This window comes from Scardinius erythrophthalmus, assembly GCF_964197995.2.
Source record: "Scardinius erythrophthalmus genome assembly, chromosome: 8".
NCBI classification, from domain to species: Eukaryota; Metazoa; Chordata; class Actinopteri; order Cypriniformes; family Leuciscidae; genus Scardinius; species Scardinius erythrophthalmus.
In genome coordinates this window covers 32,534,359-32,554,738 of record NC_138228.1, presented here as the reverse complement: position 1 = coordinate 32,554,738, position 20,380 = coordinate 32,534,359, and the positions used below count along the sequence as shown (strand labels likewise).

Sequence of the window (20,380 nt, the reverse complement as noted above, 5' to 3'; positions counted from 1 at the left end):
ATGGCACTATTGAGTTAGATGAAAACTATTGTGAAGTATATTTTATATATAAAAAAAAAAAAAAATATATATATATATATATATAAGTAAACAGCAATCAATCATCATGGGGCAATGTTACATATAGGCTTTTTCCGTAGGCTGACACTTGTAACCATTCTCAGATGTTAATTGATGTCAACCAGATGCAGATTCGTAGTTATACAATATGTTTTGAAGAACTATTCACAATTACAGGATTGCAATCCACATAAAAAAAAAGTCATTCAATGGCACTGATATTGAGGTAGATGAAAATTATTGTAAAGTTCATATAAAAAGAAATAGCCTATATATATATATATATATATATATATATATATATATATATATATATATATATATATATATATATATATATATATGCGTTAATAACGCGTTAACGCAAAATCTTAACGGCACTAATTTTTTTTTTTGTGATTATGATTTTTTATTTTCAATCAATAAACACGTCATACAGAAAGAGCATTTGGACGAGGATAGAAATAAAATTAAAATAAGGTAAAATAAAAACACATGCACACAGAACACAAACACATTTAACAAACACTGGCAGCAAACTCATAATGACTGTAATCAAAGAAGCTCTTTAAGGGCAGAGGCTATATTCATCCAGGTGTTCACAGTAGTTGTCTTTGCCTTATTGATCTTTGCAGTTGTACACTCAAGGCAAACTATATAATGAAATGAGACTATCCAAAATTGTTTCAGGTTTGTGTCTGGGGTTATCCACTGCTGTAAGATAGCTTTTTTTGCAGCTGTGCACCCTGCCATCAACACTCTTTTTTCACATAAAGAAAATTGGTACTTTGAGTCATCATTCAATAATAGTAAACAGGGGTCCAAATCCAAATATAGACCTGTAAGATCATGTAACATAACAATCACATACTTCCATAACGGTTGAATCATTGGACAGTCCCAAAACATATGTAGAAATGTACCAGTGGCGTCAGTGTTACAGAAACTGCAGTATGGATTGGGTATAAGTTTCATGCGATATCGCTTGTAAGGTGTGTAGTAGAAACGATGAATAGTCTTAAAATGAATAAGTACATGACTAAGGTTTTTAGAAGTAAGGCCAAGGTTTGACCACACTGTTTCCCAATCTGGATGGAATCCTAACCAAGAAAGTTCCAAATCCCACGTTGATAGTATCTTTAAAGGTTTATGAACACTACTGAGTAAAGAATTATAGATTACTGAGACCGCCCCTCTTGAATCTTTGACAGGATCAATCCAGCTAAACATTGGGTGGTCACTCAAAACAGAATTCCATGGCACGCCATAGGCTTTCATAGCAGATCGCAACCTCAGGTACAGGAAAAAAGAAAAGCCAGGTAGGCTGTATTCTGCTCGGATATCCTGGAATGTGCGCAAACCCGTCCCGTCAAAAATATTGGAAAAAGTAAAAACCCCCTTAGACGGCCACAAAGGGTAAACAAAAGGTTGTTGATCAGATAAGAAGTGAGCATTATTCCATAGAGGAGATTGCTGAGAGAATTTCTTTGAATGGCCTATTGCTTTTTCAGCACTGTACCATGCAGCTAAAGTGGATGAAATAACCTTACCAAATTTATGGTACGAGTTGCGACGTCCTATACCTGTGAAGGGCAGATCTTGAAGTCTATGGGGATGTACAATAGCTGATTCTATGCTTCTCCATGGCACTTTACTGTCTTTGTCCGTCCACGTTCGCATAGCTCTAATCTGGAATGCCCAGTAATAAATTTGAAAATTAGGGAGGGCAAGGCCACCTTCTAATTTTGTGCGCTGCAAAACAGAAAAACGTATTCTGGGTTGTCTGCCATTCCAGACAAATCTCGATACTGCAGAGTTTAACTCTTTAAAATATTTGGGAGGTGGTGTGAATGGGATCATAAAGAACAAGAAGTTCAGGCGTGGTAGAATATTCATCTTAACTGTACTGATTCTGGCTTGCATTGAGATCTGAAGGTTAGTCCATCTTTGAAGATCAAGTTTTATTTTCTGGCTGAATTCACTGAAATTTACTTGGATGATTCTTGACAGAGAATCTGCTATTTTGATTCCTAGGTATGTGAATGACTTAGTAAACACGATATTGTTAGGAAGGGAAATATGGTGAGAGCTATTGTTAAGGGCCATTAAGGAGGATTTATCCCAATTTATCATGTATCCAGACATGCTGCTGAAGTGGTGGAATAACTTCAAGACATTGGGTATAGAGTTCTCCAAGTCTGAAAGGTACAAAATGATGTCATCCGCATACAATGATATATAATGCTGAGAACCAAGTAAAGTAATTGGTGCAATAACTTGGCTTTGTCTGAGAGCTTGGGCTAAGGGTTCCAATGAAAGTGCAAAAAGAAGTGGTGATAGGGGACAGCCTTGACGACAACCCCTCTGTAATGGAAAGGGTAACGACTGGTACGCGCCTGTTGAAATAGAGGCTGTTGGGTTACTATAAAGAGTTTGGATGGCATATATGAATTTAGGGCCGAAACCAAAATGATCCAGTACTGTCCATAGAAAGTCCCACTCAAGTCTGTCAAAAGCTTTGAGGGCGTCAAGGGAAAAAACTGCGCAAGTGTCATTATATGTGTGAGAATGTTCAATGATGTGCAATAAACGTCGCATATTGTCAGCGGCCAGCCGCCCTCTAAGAAATCCAGTTTGGTCAAAATTAATCAAAATATCCATGAGGGGCTCAATCCGGGAGACCAAGGCTTTTGCCAGAATTTTGACATCACTATTAATTAAAGATATTGGACGGTAACTGGAGCAATTCAATGGGTCTTTATTTTTCTTTTGTAACAAAATGATAAGCGCTATGTTCTGGTCCCTATGAAGCATACCATGTTTAATAGCATAATTCATAGAGTTCAAGATTAAGGGCCCGACAACATCCCAAACAGCCAGGTAGAGCTCCGGGGGAATCCCATCAGGACCGGGGGATTTCCCTTTTTTAAGAGATTTGGCCGCATTGTGAAATTCCTCCAACAAAAGAGGTTCTTCTAGAAGGTTTCTGTCCCCTACTGATAAGATAGGCAGGTTCAAGTTCTCTAAAAATGTTTTGCATGCATGTCTGTCAAGGACCACCTCTGAAGAATACAGTGTGGAATAAAATGCTTTAAAGGTGTTATTAATAGCCCTAGGATCTGTAACTATTTTGCCATCACTACTTTGTAACATATCAATATTTGCTTTGGACTCAGTTTCCTTTAACCTCAATGCAAGCAGATGGCTAGTTCTATCTGAATGAAAATAATAATTTTGCTTAGTTCTGTGAATGATGAACTCGGCTTTGGACATTGACAGGCTATTGTATTCTTTTTTCAACAGTAACAAATTCTGAGCAACCTCATCTGAGAAAGACTGGTTCTGCTGATGCTCCAAAGACCTTATTTCTTGTTCAAGATAATCAAAGCGCTTATTTTTAAGACGCTTGGCCTTTGAGGAAAATGCAATGCAGTTTCCTCGTAGATAGCATTTAGTAACTTCCCATAACACCTGAGGGTTTGAGCAATGATCCGTATTAATTTCCAAAAATTCTGTAAGCCCAGATCTGAGTTGGTCCATAAATGTAGTATCATACAGCAGGGAGTCATTAAAGCGCCATCTACGGGACTTAGCATGAGCTGTAGCAGGAGTGATATTACAAATAATGGGAGAGTGGTCTGAAATCAAAATAGGCAGTATGACAATATTGGAAATATACTGAAGCAAAGGGGCACTAACCAGGATATAATCAATTCTTGAAAAGGATTTGTGCCTGGGAGAGTAGAATGTATAGCCCTTCGTATGTGGATTGTGTATGCGCCATGGGTCAATTAGATTTAATTCTGTAATGAACCTATTTAGAGATGATGTGGACATTGCACTAGAGGGGTTACAACAGGATGAGCGATCAAGTTGAGGATGAATTGAGGCATTGAAATCTCCCCCTATGACGACGTCCAGATCACTGAATTGTAGTAGTTTTACACAGATATTATTCAGAAAATGTTGATCAGGCTCATTTGGAGCATAGATGGATACCAGCAGGAGTTTAGAATGATTTAGTGTTACAGCTGCATACGCAAAACGGCCAAGGTCATCTCCTCCCATTAAGTCTATGGATAAATGTAGCGACCTCTTCGCAAGTATCAGCACACCTTTGGATTTATTAGGGGCGCACGAGTATGCCAGTAACTTGTAGTTTTTATTTTGGAAGCGGGACACATCCTCCTTTTTCAAGTGCGATTCTTGAACTAAAGCTATAGCTATTGCTTTGCGATGTAAAAATTCTAAACAACGGGTACGCTTAACCGGAGTATTCAGGCCACGTACATTCCAGGATATAATGTTTAGATCAGACATAGTCTACTAATTGGTAGTAGTACAGCAGGATTGGAAAAACCTCTCTGGGAAACAAACTTTAACAATAAACCGTTTGGTGCCCTTAGAGCAAAATGCCAAGGCCAAAAGAGAGTTGCAGTAAAGTTAACGGCTGCCAGCAAAATAATAACATTCCAAACTATATACAAAACATACTTTACAAGCCGCAAGGAGTTCAAGAGAGCCCCTTTGGCCAGTATAAAGTTAGAGATTGTAAGAGACGTGACTCCTCCTAACGATGCAAACTCCCCCACCCCACTCGTTACAGTGATGCGATATTCAACGGGAAATAAAGCAATATGGTGATATGTCCCTTCGTAAAAAAATAAAAATAAATAAAAAAAAAAAATAAAAAAAAAGAATAACTAAAGTATCAGTAGCCTGGTTCTAGCTGCAGACAAAAAGAGTGAAATAAACCTCAGCTATCGACCCAAAGAATAACATAGACTAGGCGATATTCAGCGGAAAATAAAGCAATATGGTGATATGTCCCTTCGTTAAAAAAAATAAATAAAATTAACCTGGTTCTAGCTGCAGACAAAAAGAGTGAAATAAACCTCAGCTATCGACCCAAAGAATAACATAGACTAGGCGATATTCAACGGGAAATAAAGCAATATGGTGATATGTCCCTTCGTAAAAAAAAAATAAAAATAAAATTAACCTGGTTCTAGCTGCAAACATAAAGAGTGAAATAAACCTCAGCTATCGATCCAGAGAGTAACATAGAATAGGCGATATTCAACGGGAAATAAAGCAATATGGTGATATGTCCCTTTGTGGAAAAAAAATAAAATTAAAATTAATAAATAAAATAATAATAATAAGAATAATAATAAGAAGAAGAAGAAGAGGAAGAAGAAGAAGAAGAAGAAGAAGAAGAAGAAGAAGAAGAAGAAGAAAATAAAAATAATAATAATTGAGGAAAAAAAATATTAACCTGTTTCTAACTGCAAACATAAAGAGTGAAATAAACCTCAGCTATCGATCCAAAGAATAACCTAGACTAGGCCAGTCTTATTGGTGCTGTTGAAGTCTATGCTAGCCTAACGCAAGTGAAAGATGATATGCCTATAATGCGTTAAGCGTCGAGATAGTCTCAACTAAAATGAGAACCACAAAAATCGTACTTCACCCGTATGACATCACCAAGAGAAAAGTCCACAGTCCCGTACTGAAATATTTAACAAGCTAGTTTGCGATGTTGCTTGCAGTGGCCAGTGTAGGCTGATGCTCTGCTGTATCCATCTGGTGTGTGTCCATCTCTGAGTTGCGGTTCTCCGACGCTTCGCCGCCACGCCTAGGTGAAGAACTGGTACCTCTGCGGGTCAGGTTGTTAGAGAGGATGAACTGTTCCGCTTCAGATGGAGACCGACATAGCGTTTGCCTGCCGCGGTAAGTGATCTTCAGTGTGGCTGGGAACAAGAGAAACGTTTGAATCCCAGATGCTTCTATCCGCTTTCTCACCTCAGCAAAGGCCTTTCGTTTCTTAGTGGTGTCTGCGCTGAAATCCGGGAAGAAGCTCAAAGTGTCCATGCCATGTTTAACGGGATAAACAGCCCTTGCACCATTCAGGATTGCTTGTCTATCAGTATAGTCTAGCAACTTGAATATAATTGTGCGAGGGCGGCTAACGTTGGTGTTTCTATCAGCGTACAGGCGGTGGGCTCGCTCTATTTTTATGTTTCGGTCAGCAACAGATGGGATCCATGTAGGTAGATTCGCCTTTAAAAAGGCGATACAGTTGTCACCCTCTACTCCTTCACTCAGCCCAACTAAGCGTAAGTTGGATCTTCTACTTCTGTCTTCCATATCTGCCACCTTGGAACTCAGCTCGTCAATTTTCAGCCTCATAGCACTGACTTGGTCTCTATCATGCCTAGCTGCTGATTGCGTAGAATCGCACCTTGACTGAAGCCGTTGAACGGATTTCTCCAGCTGTTCAATCTGGCCAGTGGCTGTCGTTATAGTGTCCGTGGTATTCTTCAGTTCAAGTCTAAGGTCCAATATTTGCGGGAGCAGCACATCATCTAAAGCAGTTTTTACCGCAGCAGTGACAATTTCATTTAGCTCAGCTCTCTGTTCAGCTAAGGCCTGCTTCACTCCTGCTAAGATGGCGCTGTCCAGGTCTGCTTTGGAGATGCTAGTCGGTGATTCCTTGAATTTCTTCTTGACAGGGGAAAGTTCGGTTTCTTTGGTTGCACCAGTATTATGTGATGCCGACATTTTAGAAGTTTTGACGTAATTCAACATTATTTGCTTTCTAATAAACTGAAAGTAACGAGTAGTAAGTGGAGCACACAAAATTCACGTCTGCACCGCCATGAATCAGTCACGTGACCCCTAACGGCACTAATTTTTTAACGGGCGATTAACGCAGCGCGTATTTTCTGTTTGACCCGTGGCCCAATCCCTAGTTGTAGAAATGGAGATACAGTGTTGCCAATTAGCGACATTGCAGACCCCTTTAGCGATTTTTTCCCTTCAAAAAAGCGCCCAAACCTTATTTAGTCTCTGAGAATCGCCGCTCTCCAAGCACGCGCACCTCTCTCTCTCTCTGCGTCTCGCGCTGCAGAAAGGAGCGGCGCTTTAATTCAGTTAAACACAGATATTATGTTGCTTCTCTAATTTTACATGCAAGTATAGCCGAAAAGACAACACAAATATTGTCTTTATCTTATGTGTATTTGATTTCATCAGACGACGGCTCGATTATCAGGATTTTTGTGCAGATTAACGTCTTAGAAGGGAGAGCTGGTTATGTTTATTGGGTCGCCGTTACGTCACTATTTCATATTCATTCCGTTGTTTGACAAAAGAAACAGTAAAATATAGCAATGAAAACAGTTTTATTGAGAATTTAGCTTCATTAAAATGGGCACAGAGAGAGACAAACTAATGTAATAAATAATAAATGTACATTTAGCATTTTCAGGAGAGCTGCCCTGTCATGCAAAAATCTAAACATGTTTGTGTTAGTAAATTGCTCAGTGTAAAGAAAGAGAATAATGGGAACCTGGTATTTCTTTGTTCTTTCTACATGTGTGTCTAATAGACATGAACAAGTTCTTTGAAAAACATCTATGACCTTTGAAACATGTCTCAACTTCATGCTCTATGTTGATATGGTTTCAAAACATACATTTGCATAAAGCATCCATATTTATCCATGCCCATGTTGATTAGAGTATTACAAACTTGAAAAGTATTAATTTAAGGTACATTTAGAACAAATAAAAAATGTGCGATGAATTGCGATTAATCGCGAGTTAACTCATGACAATCATACCGAAAGGCCTGTGTACAACACACAGCTAGTGTAATTCTTCAGGATGGCAAGGGGTTCTTTTCCACCACATTGTGTTTCTCTGTCGCATACATCCTTCATCTTTTCTCCTAATATGTAGGTGTGATCCATCAGTGCCTAAACCTCCCATGTGTCAGCATCTTTATGCATTGGTGACTTTGACAGTGGAACGGTCTGGTCAGCCACCTCATCACAGTGGCTGTCATCTGCCAAACACAAGACCACATAAGCCCACAACCAGTTTAGCAAACAACATAAAACATACCTAGACTACTTACAACTACGTTAACACCAAGCTAAGAGCAACACCTGTATTAGTGCTCATTCAAATAATCAAATTGCTTACATTTCTTCCATTTTTTACAAATGCCCTGGGCTAGCAGGGATGAAAAAAATACAAATATATCAATAAATATACAGAGAGAACAAACTTAGGTAACCCTTTAGATTACAGCTCGGAAAGTACTGCATAATTAAGACGAATTTACAGCGTAACTTTCGGTAATTATAGTGTACCTATGAAGTACTTCCATGTAAATATAAGGGAACAATATGCAAAGTTTGGGGAATAAAGGAGGTAACTATTTAAAAAAAATCACTTTTGACCACGAAGAACACAAGTGTGACTCTCAAATAAAGGAGCACACATTCTGTACCTGTTACTGTAAAAATAAGTTTACTCAATTCATATGTAAAATTCAGAAATCATAATATTGATGAAAATGAACTCTATAACATATTAAAAATGTGACTATAACACATGCAACAACAAACAGGCTAACAAAAAAACTGGAACATTTAAAATGTTAACCATTTTTTTCTGTTTTCTCTAAACACTTTAAATGAATTTAATTGTGTCCATATTTTAAAGATTTATGCTCTGCATCTATATTTTGTTCCTCTTATTTCTTTCTTCATTCCCCAGATTCAACTTCATGCCTCACCTTCCTTCCTTCATTTACACACGTAAATAACCAGTGAATGTCAGTTTATTTAATGAATTTGGGTATAGTTACTGAAGATTGAAGGTCGTCCACTTTCTCACGTTTAGCCAAAGTGGGTCAGCAATATTTAAACACATTACAAGGCAACTAACATTTTTTTTAATTATTAGCCTATTCTTTGAATTTTATTCCCTATTAAACCAAACAGGAACTGTCACAATAATATGTGTTTGCATTTAGTGAGCAACCTTATAAATTAGATGGGTTTTCTATCTCTCACCATGAGGGAGTCCTCCTTTGAGATCTGGCCACACCCAACAGTGTCATTACATCAGCCAAAACTATTTTATCATTTAAAGAAATAGTCTCTTTAATTAAAGACCTTTGTTGTGCTTGGAAAATGTACACCCATTGAGCACAGTTCGATAAAGCTAAAACAGCCCACTTTAACTAAGTTCCAAAGTGCAGATATATTAAAGTTCAACTTTGGAGAATGAGGTTAAACTCTTGAGCAACTCTTTGAACTTTTTTAAAGACATAAAAGCCCTTAAGCGGTTTCACTTCTGTATAATTTTTTTTTTTTTTTGCAAGTTTGTTGTTCTATATAATCGTTATGCACAATCAGATGTGTAGGATTTGTCATCTTTAGTGATTTAACTACTGTAACTAGTGATTTAACTACTACTCTAGTTTGTACAAAACAAACTGGTACAAACACATATCCATGTTAGAAAAGGAACAGCAGGTGGCGTTGTGTGCCTAAGCTGAGAAAAACGCCAAACCAGCCCCGAAAGAAGAAGACATTTATGAAGCCGAGCTATAGAAATGTGTACGTAGGGACCACATTCGACTGCTCCAGACACGTCGGCGCACCCACCATCTTGGAACGGTCAGCGTTTCGTCATTCACAGTAAGAACAAAGACTTTAAGGGACTTTGAAAATAATCATTGCGCAGCATTTGGTTGTGAAACCGCCAATATTTAAATTCCTGAAGAAATGGGATAACCTTTCACAGGTGAGAATATTGGTTTGTGTTTTTATATCAACTCAGTATTACAGTTTTACTATGGTTGGTACTTTTTTAATTATTTTACTTTTACTATGGTAACTTTTTAATGTCTTGTTAGTTTAGCAAAAATCATCTGCTGAAGTTTATTGCAGATATAGATATTCGTCTCGGTTGCAGATGTACAGTTAACTTGCTCACTGATCCCTAAACCTACCCGTCACAGATTGCCTACACCAAACACTGATCCCTAAACCTACCCGTCACTGTAACCTGAACCAATTAAATAGGCTGCAGGGCGGGATTTCCGCTGAAGTGGTTTGGGAAAAAAAATCACGCTTCACAGACATGCTTTGACCGTTCCAATATGGTGGACGGCAACGGCCCATTAATCGTGTCCCTAACCATTAATGAGGTTTCTATGTATATACATCTATGAGCTTAGCTCTCATGTTGCTAGGAAACCATTGTTGAGTAGTAGCAGCAGCAGCTTGTGAAGCAACAAGTCACTTTATGTTCATTTTAGGGGGTGATAACGCGTTCACAAATAATGGTAAGCAAGTATTAAATAATAATGAAATTGGACTTATGAAATCGTTCATTTTTTGTCAGAAGAAATTTAACCGGGGATAAATAAAAGCTTAGTATCGCTGTTGTTGTGGGTGAGACGTTAAGTTAGCTCATCGGCTAATACAGAAGCCAAAGTCTGATCAAATTAAAATGTATCCCCTGCAAAATATTGATTTTGAGACGTCAACCCATTAATAGTATATAACTATGTTTATAAAATGTGAAAATGTATTGTGCCATGCACTATAGACATTTACAGTATCTAGGCTAATACAAGAGACCTCTCCTTTTTTGAGCTTTAAGTTACCCGTTTATCTGTTCATATTCCAGCCGCCAAAGAAAAAATCTTCCAACAAGTCCCTAAAGGGCAGAACTCCAACAGTAGTGGATGGCTTGTCCACAGACGAGATGTCCAAAGAGCAGGTGTGATTTTCTCATATTTAGAGTTGTTATTCTCTGAAAAAAAAAAAGAAAGAAAGAAGAAAATTATATATTTTGATATTCACCAACTAGGACATTAGTATTTTATATATATATATATATATATATATATATATATATATATATATATATATATATATTTATATACATACATACATACATATATACATATATAATACTAATGTCCTAGTTGGTCAGGCAATAAGAAAATTAAGAAAACAAGCACACTTTGTTGATGACAGCCATGTTATTTTTTATTTTATTTTACCAATCTGCCTGGAACCCCAATCTACAAAACTCATGGGTGTTTTGTAGTTGGAGGAGCACATTGTGCGTCTGCGAGAGGAGCTGGACAGAGAACGAGAGGAACGCAACTATTTCCAGCTAGAGAGGGACAAAATCCACACATTTTGGGAAATCACCAGAAGACATCTGGAAGAGAATAAGTGCGAGCTGAGAAACAGAGAGCGTGATCTGGAGGAGGCTGAGGAGCGCCATCAAGTGGAAATTAAGGTATTGAGAAGAGTCCTGTGGTGATGTCAAAGTAATTTTCCCCTCAATTAATTGCATGTGGGCTTATAATGAACACGTTGTGTGACATGAATCTGTTGTTGTTCAGGTTTATAAGCAGAAGGTGAAGCACTTACTGTATGAACAGCAGAACATGCTTTCTGAGCTGAAGGCTGAAAGTGTTGTCAGCACCAAACAGCTGCAGAAGGAGAACGATGTCCTCGAGAATCATCTGCAGAATGACATGCGCAACTTGAAAGTTTACTTAAAAGAGCAGGAGCTGTCCAGTGAGAATGTGCTCAAGAGCATTCATCTGGTATGTGCATGATTATAATATGATATAACCAGGGTGCGAATTACACAGTGACTGATTACCTTACAATGCAACTGGGCTTATATTAGGGGTGTGATGATGCACTTAGCTAACAAGACGATAGATGATATTGGGTTCAAGAGAAGAAATTTTTAACTAAGAAACATTATATTTAAGAAATTTATAAATATTCAATGACAAAAATGTCTGGAAAAATAGTTTTTTATTAGACTGAAAGTCACAAAATGCAAAGCAATGCAGGTGCATTTTACTTCTCATTTAACTAATCTAGGGCTGACACTAACAAAAAAATTTGTTATCGAGTTATTCAATTGAGTAGTTAATTGAGTAATCAGATAATAATTTTTGTGGTAATAAAAATAGACCTAAGTGAATACCCTTTAAAATGACTCAAAATACATACATAATAAGAACGAGGCAGTAATAATTGGTTTACATAAAGTATCAAAAGTAAGTAATTTTCTGATTGTATTGAACAACACTGTTAAAATAAATAATATAATATACATTAGGGGTGCACAGAAATGAAAATTCTAGGCCGAAACCCGAAAATTCTGGATGCTCTTGGCCAAAAACCAAAACCGAAAATGCTTTTTAAAAATTATTTAATTCTTATTTTAAATTAGCTTATTTTTTTATTAATATTAGACTTTTTAATGAAATTCAATATTTTTAATGATGCTGAATTTAAAAGCTGTTTAATGAGCTGGCGGGGGGAGTTAAGATCAAATACACTAATTACAAGCATAGATAAATACAGTATAACAAAGTTAGAAATAAAGTAAGGTCTAACTGTAGTAGGCCTGCCCCCTAATAGTCGACCTTAGTCGAGGAGAAGAGGCTTCACCAAGAGGAAATCAAGATTTTATTAGTCAGTTAGTCGTTGGAAAAAAAACTCCACAGCAAGTGGTGAAGTCACACAGTCCGTGAGGGAAAGATTCTTAACGGCAGGTCCTTGTGGTAATTACAATATTTTGGACAGGAAATCCAAATGTTCACCTATCATTCATCAACCTCAAATATGGCTTATCATTTGAAACATGTAAGTAGTAGCAACTTTACGTGGCCGTTCGCTCTAACGTTAACCTAGATAATGTGCGCTATTATTATTAGGTGCATATCCAAGTGTTCATGGATCGAGTGTGAAAGGGAACTACGTGTCATCCTTACTGCATGACATGGAGGCGCTGGCGTGATCACTTGCATTTTTTTAACTTAAAATGCTCCGTCATTTTTGGTCACACTACTGCGGAGATGACGAGTCAGCATTGTCAACTTCATCTTTGCAGCTGACACTGACACAGAAAACTAGTTTATTAATAAACAATTCAAATGTCTCCTTCCTTTTTTTTCCCGACACATTCATAATCATTACTCTTGGTTGCCAGTGCTTTGCGGCAAGCTTTATGCGTGCGCTTTGAGCGCGGAATAGGCCGATCCATCCCCCAGTAATTAAACTAATATAAATTTGCGATTAGTCGACCAATGGCTTAAATGAACGACTACTAGTCGACTAGAAAATCTTTAGTTGGGGGCAGCCATTAACTGTAGTGTATTCAGGTACAGACATGTAATAATTAGGCCTAAATGGGACCTAACACTATAGTGTTCAAATTTATAAATGTATTTAAAGTAATCCAGTATTTTGTTGAGGGGTATCAAAATGACAATTTTCACCTGAGATTTGGAGCCAAAAAATATAATTTTTCCAAAGTTTGCATGCCTTTAACAATATGGACTGTTTCAAAGCAGTGATAATAGGAAATTAAAGTAACAGATATTGGCTTTTTTGGTAACTGCTGTTTTGGCTTTACAGCAGCTCTAGAATAAAGTTATTGTCCAGTTAAAGTTAGTTTTGATCGATTCACTTCCGTTGCAAAGATTATTAGTTATTAACTTAGGGGCCGCTTACACAACACCATTCTAGCAGAAAACCCTTAACACGCTCCGACCTGCTCATTTGCACAACAACCGTGCCTGGTGGCTCGAGAACGCAAACCTTGAAATAGGAATAAGAAAATTATTTTATCTCTGCGCAAGCTTTAAAAATGCAAACCTGTGAAAACGCTGACAGCGTGCACATGCGTATTACGTGTTTAGTCTATAGGTATGCGAGTTTGAATATATATGTGCGCAGGTGTGTAGTCTTTCTTTACAAATTGACCTCAACAAATTATTTGTCTGGCCTTAAAATATATAATACAGAATTATTTATCGCTTCCGAGTAGCCACGTGAACCGGAACTATTTTGACAACGTTTTATCTGTACAGAGGTAAAGGGAAGGAGAAGGGGCCTTCACGGGAGAGACTAGTTGACACTTCAGGACTGCGCTGTCGTCGTTTCCAGGCGCAGGTCCTTCATCAGATCTGGATGCGGCCTGGATACGGCGGACTGCTGTAAACCTTGGGATAAACAGAGAGACTAATATTAGCGTAGACGCCATCCTTCTTTTGATGAAACGAGTACATCAGGATTTATGGGGAGTGTTCCCGGTTCCGGCTGACCTAATCTAGTATGCAACCTAACATTGAAGTTTATGTGTATGCTAGGTCAAAGAGATCCATAGCCAGGGCAAACTGCACAACAGGGTAAAAGGGGGCTTGGCATCAGTGCTTTTGAGGCACAGCATTGGCACATTTGATGTGACTTAAAATGTAATTCATGTAAAAAAAAACAAGTAATAAAAACTCAGTGAGTGTTTTAGCGCAATTTTCTGACGTCATGGGATCACAACACTAAGAGATAGTAAATCTTTTTATTTATTTTTTTTTTTATTTATTTATTTTTTTTTTTTGTGCGTTCCCGAGATTAGACCTTCCTTAACATAATGCAGAAAACCCGAAGTCTCTAGGTGGTCTGGTTGAGGAGGAGATAGAAGTGCAAGATTGGTGCGCACAGACAGAACAGAAATCATGAGTTAACAATCGCAATTTTGTCCGTAGGAAAATTGCGCTAAAAAATGGACTGCTATTTTCAGATGAAGTTCTGAGGTTTGGGGTCAGAGTGCACTTATGTTTCAAAATATTTCAAAATAATTACAGCTAAAACAATTACAGTTGTGGATTGTGTATGCCTTAGAGCTGCCCGATTCTGGATAAATTGAGAATCAACATACACAACAACACTTTTCCACCAACATTGTTCAGGTGCAGGTTCCAGGCAAACTCTCCAACTTTACACCTGCTTCCACTGCATGAAAGGGGGTTACTCATAGTGTTAATGATTTCAGTTTTAATGCCTTTCCAGTAAGTAGGGCTGCAACAACTAATCGATAATATCGATAAAGAAAATCATTTGCAACGAATGTCATAATCGATTAGTTGCGTCTGCCCACCATGCAGTTGCGTTAAATTTACAGCACTGAATAATGCATTTTAATGCAGAGAACTGGAACATACAAAAGAATAAGCATACATCACATAATATCAACCACAACAATAATAAAGGAGACAACAGCAAAAAAGGAAAGGGGAAAAAAAGTATAAATAAACAAATTCAGAAGAAAGAGAAAAAAGAGAGAGAGGGCCATTACATACATCACATAAAAATGTTCACAGGCAGAGCAAATCCTAACAGTCCTTGTAGCTTTCTTATTAGTATACTGAAATCACAGTTAAATTATTTTCCATTTTTTTTAAGAAGACAGAGAAGATAAGTTTACAGTTTGAAAGTATGCATTTGTGAACGTAAAATTTGCTTAGGAAAATAATTAAATTAATACCAAAACAGATTTTTTTTGTGTGTGTGTGTGTGTGTGTGTGTGTGTGTGTGTGTGTGTGTGTGTGTGTGTGTGTGTGTGTGTGTGTGTGTGTGTGTGTGTGTGTGTGTGTGTGTGTGTGTGTGTGTGTGTGTGTGTGTGTGTGTGTGTGTGTGTGTGTGAGGTCAAAATATCCAAATATAATGTTTCTCATGTATTGAGAAGCCTGGCAAAATCTTACACTTTTTACTATATTTTTTAATATCATTTTTCTATCACTTACACACAATCATTACAAAGCTTCTGAGTGTAGTGACATGACCAAAATAAATGAACCACTTTTTCATCAGAATTCAAACAAAAAGAGCATATTAGCTCAGTGTCAGCTTTAAATCTTTGTATAAATTTCTTAACAGGATAGAACCTGTGTATGAGCTTAAAGGAAATTTCTTTCACTTTATTTGTGAGAAAGAACAATGTAAAGACTAGATTTTTTTCCAATTATTTACAAACAAATTTTTCCAAAAGGAAATTACAGGTGGAACAGAAATCAATTTTTAAGAAATAAAGATCTTTGGAAAGAAATTCTGAATGTCCGAACAAAAGACAATTATTAAACAACTGCTCCATTAAAAATAAACCATTACTGAACCATTTATCATAAAACAGAGATTTATTCTTAAATAGGATGTTCTTGTTGTTCCAAATAAAACATCTCTGTGGTGAAAAGTTATGTTTATAAATGAGTGCCCAAACTGCCCATGCTAAGAGAACCTGGCGATGAAAGTTGGAGAGTTTGATAGGGAGTTTGGATATATCATAATTACACATTAAGAGAAAATGAATGCCAGCAAGTTGTGAAAAAACAAGTTGAGGAAAAACATTCAAAATAGAAGATGGTTTGGCTAGGAACTGATTCAGCCAGTTAATTTTAAATGTATTGTTGAGGGAATTAAAATAAAAAAAATTCAGACCACCATTATTATAAGAGTTTAATATGACTGAATTTCTCATATAATTATCCTTTTTCTCCATAAGAATTTTATTAAAACCTCATTAATTAATGTAGACGTGGGCTTATCCTCAAAAAGAGACTGAGCTGCACAGGCCAAACAATACAGATCCTCTGCCTTAGTGAGCAGTGTTCTGCCTTTTATGGACAGATCCCTTTGTAACCAGCAATTGCATTTTTTGTTTTTTGGTACTCTCAGCTGATCCATGTCTACCTATAGGAATACGACGCCTATCACTGTATTCATATATAAGCTCCTTCAGTATTATCAGAAGCTATCGCGTTTCTCAGTAGCTAATCACCCTTCTCCATTCCCAGCTCCTCCTCTCGTCCAGTCAGGATTTGGCATTTTGATTCCCCTGAATGAGTTAATGATATCTGCAGTACATTTTTGTTGGTTCAGTTCTGTTTACCCTAAGGGGGGTTTATTGCTGCTCTCCCTGCTCTTAACCATGCTAGGCTGCATGGATGCACAGGGAGTTCTTGCCCAGAACAGAACCATACCGCCAATCCAGACTATATGCTAATTGTCAATTGTATTTGACGATAGTGGTCCTGATAGAAATAGGTTTGAAGTTTGCTGAACACCTTTATTCATCTTTAGTAATTTGTATACCAAGATATGTTACCCTATATTTTTAACAGCAATATCTTCAAATAAAGTGAAAAAGAACAATTTTTAATTGGTAGCCATTCACGTTTATTAAAATTTAGATTTAGTCCAGAGGCTTCAGAAAAGGACTGAAGAACACCCAAGCTGCTGGAATTTGTGACGAATCATTCAAGAATAAAGCTGTGTTGTCCACTAATTGACAAATTTTTATTTTAGTGTTGCCAATTGTGATATCCTTTAAAGGACTACTATTGATATATGTGCTAAGGAACTGTTTTGCAATTAGGAATAGGTAAGGGGAAACTGAACATCCTTATCAAACTCCTTGTTTTAAAAAGAATCTAGGTGAAGTACCATTACTTAGTTTGATTGAGCTGTTTACGTTTATGTATAGCATTTGGACCATCCTGCTAAAGGAGTCACCAAAGCCAATTTTAAGAGCCTAAAATAAAAATGTGTGTTCCAATGTGTCAAAGGCTTTGTAATAATCTAAAAAAAAAAATGAAGTCATCATTGTCAATTCATTCTGAATAGTCTAACATATCTAGCGCTAACCGTATATATTAGTCTTTTCTGCATAAATCATGACTGAGATACTTTAAGGGTCATGTCTAATATTACCGTAAATCATTTGTTTTTGAAATTGGTTGTTTTTAGCTTGCTGTCTTTCCAATTTGAAAAAATATGCAGAGTTTTGTTCACCCTCTTCGATCCATTTTCTGTGCGATCTAATGAACGCCCCTTTAGCTTTGTTTATATGTTTTCTAATTTGCACCGTAAGTCAACCAATTCTGCGTTTTCACAAATAAGTAAATCATTTACATTTTACATTACATTTTTTGATAAAAGATTGGTGAATTTGCATATAATGGAATTTTCATCAGTTTTTTTCTTTTTTGTCAAATCAGTACTAAATTTCCTAAGATAGTTGCCAATTTCATATTTAGTAAACTAGTTCAAAATGCCCGTGCAAAATCAGTTGTTGTGTGTGTTTTTAGTAATTGTTGGTTTGGTGTGTTTGAGTGCTCATTCTTGTTACAATTACACAGCAAAAGTTCAGTGACATTTTTATTTGTGCATGGTAGAAAGCAAATACTGATACTGACATAATGACATACAATAAATGTGGAAAATTGAACTACACGATTCAGGGAGCAGGCTACACAGTGAACTCTGAGAAAACGCTATTTAAGCTCTGCTGCTTTCTTCGACCCTCTCTGTCTCTGGTCCTGGGCTGTGCTCACTCAGTGTCAGTGTGAGAGGGGGAGTGGCCAACGGCTAGAGTGGCAAAAGCCAGTGTGTTCTTCTTTAACCAATATATATTTACCAATATCTTTTGCATTTCTATTCCAAACAACGTCAAACTTGGCACTGCACTTACTCATGCCCGTAGCAAGACACCTGTCAATCCATCGTACTAACGGTTTCGAGAGATATGCAAATAACACACACACACACACACACACACACACACACACACACACACACACACACACACAGACAGAAAGACGTTCCCGTAATTTATAGATAGATTCCTAGTTGCTACTTTAACTGTTCTGCTCTCTTGCTTTATTCCAATTTTTGTGAATTATCTTTTTAATTTCATCTTCTACTTCACTGTAAGAGAGAATGGAGTTGTTAAGTTTCCAGTAAGAAGAGAATCCGCACATATTATCAGAAGCAAGAAAATGGGTACGAATAAAGATACTCTTGTGGTCAGAAAATGGTGATGGCAAAATGTCAGTAGAGGTATTGCATAATTCCTTAGAGATAAGCCATATGTGAATTCGGGCCTGGGAGGAGAGAGAGTTATTACTCCATGTGAACATCTTTTGAGAGGGATGCAATACTCTCCAACTATTGATCAAAGAGAATCTTTGCATAAATATTTTGAAGTATAAACTAGTATTGTCAGGGAGTTTGAGGCCATTTGTCTATGCTGCCATCTAAAGCCACATTAAAATCTCCACCAAAAATAAGCATGGAATTTGGGTATTTAGTCAATCATTTAAACACATGTTCCTCTAAACTATTAATAAAGGCTTTATTTTCTTTCTGCTGTTTATAACCATAAACACACAAGAATACACGTCAAATTAGAAATTTCAGTAATGAGATGAATATAATGTCTATCAAATCACTTATTACATTGAGTAACACCTTTCCTTTAAACTTTTTTTTTTTAAATGCATACACCGGCTGAATGTCGTACCATGAGACATCCATATGTCCAGTCCCCATTGTGACCTCCAGAAATTAAGATCCTCTACAGTTGAGTGACATTCTTGGAGGAAACAAAAATCAGATTTGAATTGTTTGAGATAAAAGAAAACAATCTTTCGCTTAGTAAGATTTATTAGCCCTCTAGCATTTAAAGAAACAACAGATAAAGACATGAAGTAAAAGAAAGGAAATTGAAGAGAAAAAAATGTAATAGACCTAGATAAGCAAAACAAATAACTTCTTGTACAGAACTCTAACCGTCAAGAAATGAGCTCTAGGATGAGAACCGCAACTCAAACAATAGGAAAAAGATCTAAATCACTCAGAAGAATACAGTATGAAATGCCAATAAAGTAAAACTTTAAATTAAATTTGAGAACATACAAGTATAATACCAGGGCTGCATTTCCTGATAACATTGTCTCTTAGCGCGCTACGAAGACTCTTAAGGTATAACTTAACTAAAGGTATACCATTTCTAGGTGTGTTCCCCTGAACCATATCTTAGGAAGCTGCTTAAGATATACCTTCTTACGTGCGACATTACCAGGTGCTGTCCGTGGCAATGGTGCTGAATTGGTTAATATTGATTGCTCGAGAATCAATTATTCACACGTGCAGGGGCTGCTTCACTGCATTATGTGAGAAAGCGGTGTTCTTTATAAAAGAAGCACTTCAGAAATAGTTGAAACTGCATTTATTAGGATTCATGGGATAGCCTAGCCTACATATTTTAAAATTGCTGCCATAATAACCATTTCAATTTTTTACGTGCTTTCTTCTCTTTCCCATTTTTGTTCGCTGAGGTGGAGTTGCAATGAAATATTGTTCTTGTAAATACTTTCCAGCATTTCAGTAATAAAAGTGTACATCTTACGTACGGTGCTCGGCAGTGATCAACAAATTTAAACATTGAATTTTGAATCTCTTCTTGTAAACTCAGAGAAGTGGACTCAGATGGCAATTAAATTACCACACAACCTGTTTGTCAAAAAACAGTAGGTAGGCTAATTTGGCCAAGGATTTTTACGCAAGTTGGGTGAGAAAAAAACACTGACATTATGGATTTGGATGGCAATAAAATCACCGACTTAAAATATCGGACGAGCCCATGAGAAACAATTAGCGTCTGAATAGGACTTAAAGCCCTATTCGCACAGTATAAGTATTACCTGGTGACCTCTAGTTATTTGTAATAATTGCGGAGGTTGTCTGTGATCTTAATCCCGTGCGAATCGGCCATGTCTGTAATTTGTAAAGTAAAAATTCCCCCGCAAATGACCTTTCGCTGAACACCGAGGTCCCGTGATAATATTAGTCCCG

At 37.0% G+C, this 20,380-nt stretch overlaps 1 protein-coding gene across 4 annotated transcripts in view; it reads left to right on the top strand.

The window, feature by feature from the left end:
* The window catches only part of drc4 (dynein regulatory complex subunit 4), a 105,276-nt gene that overhangs the window by 22,204 nt on the left and 62,692 nt on the right, over positions 1–20,380 (top strand). For 2 of the 4 annotated variants that reach the window (XM_081372040.1, XM_081372041.1), the window contains exons 3-5: positions 10,557–10,649; positions 10,983–11,180; positions 11,287–11,493. In XM_081372040.1, the coding sequence (XP_081228166.1) occupies positions 10,635–10,649; positions 10,983–11,180; positions 11,287–11,493 (420 nt within the window). In that variant the 5' untranslated portion in view covers positions 10,557–10,634. Of the gene's footprint in view, positions 1–10,111; positions 10,210–10,556; positions 10,650–10,982; positions 11,181–11,286; positions 11,494–20,380 lie in introns of those variants that run through there. The other 2 variants (XM_081372038.1, XM_081372039.1) reach the window with 2 other exon arrangements.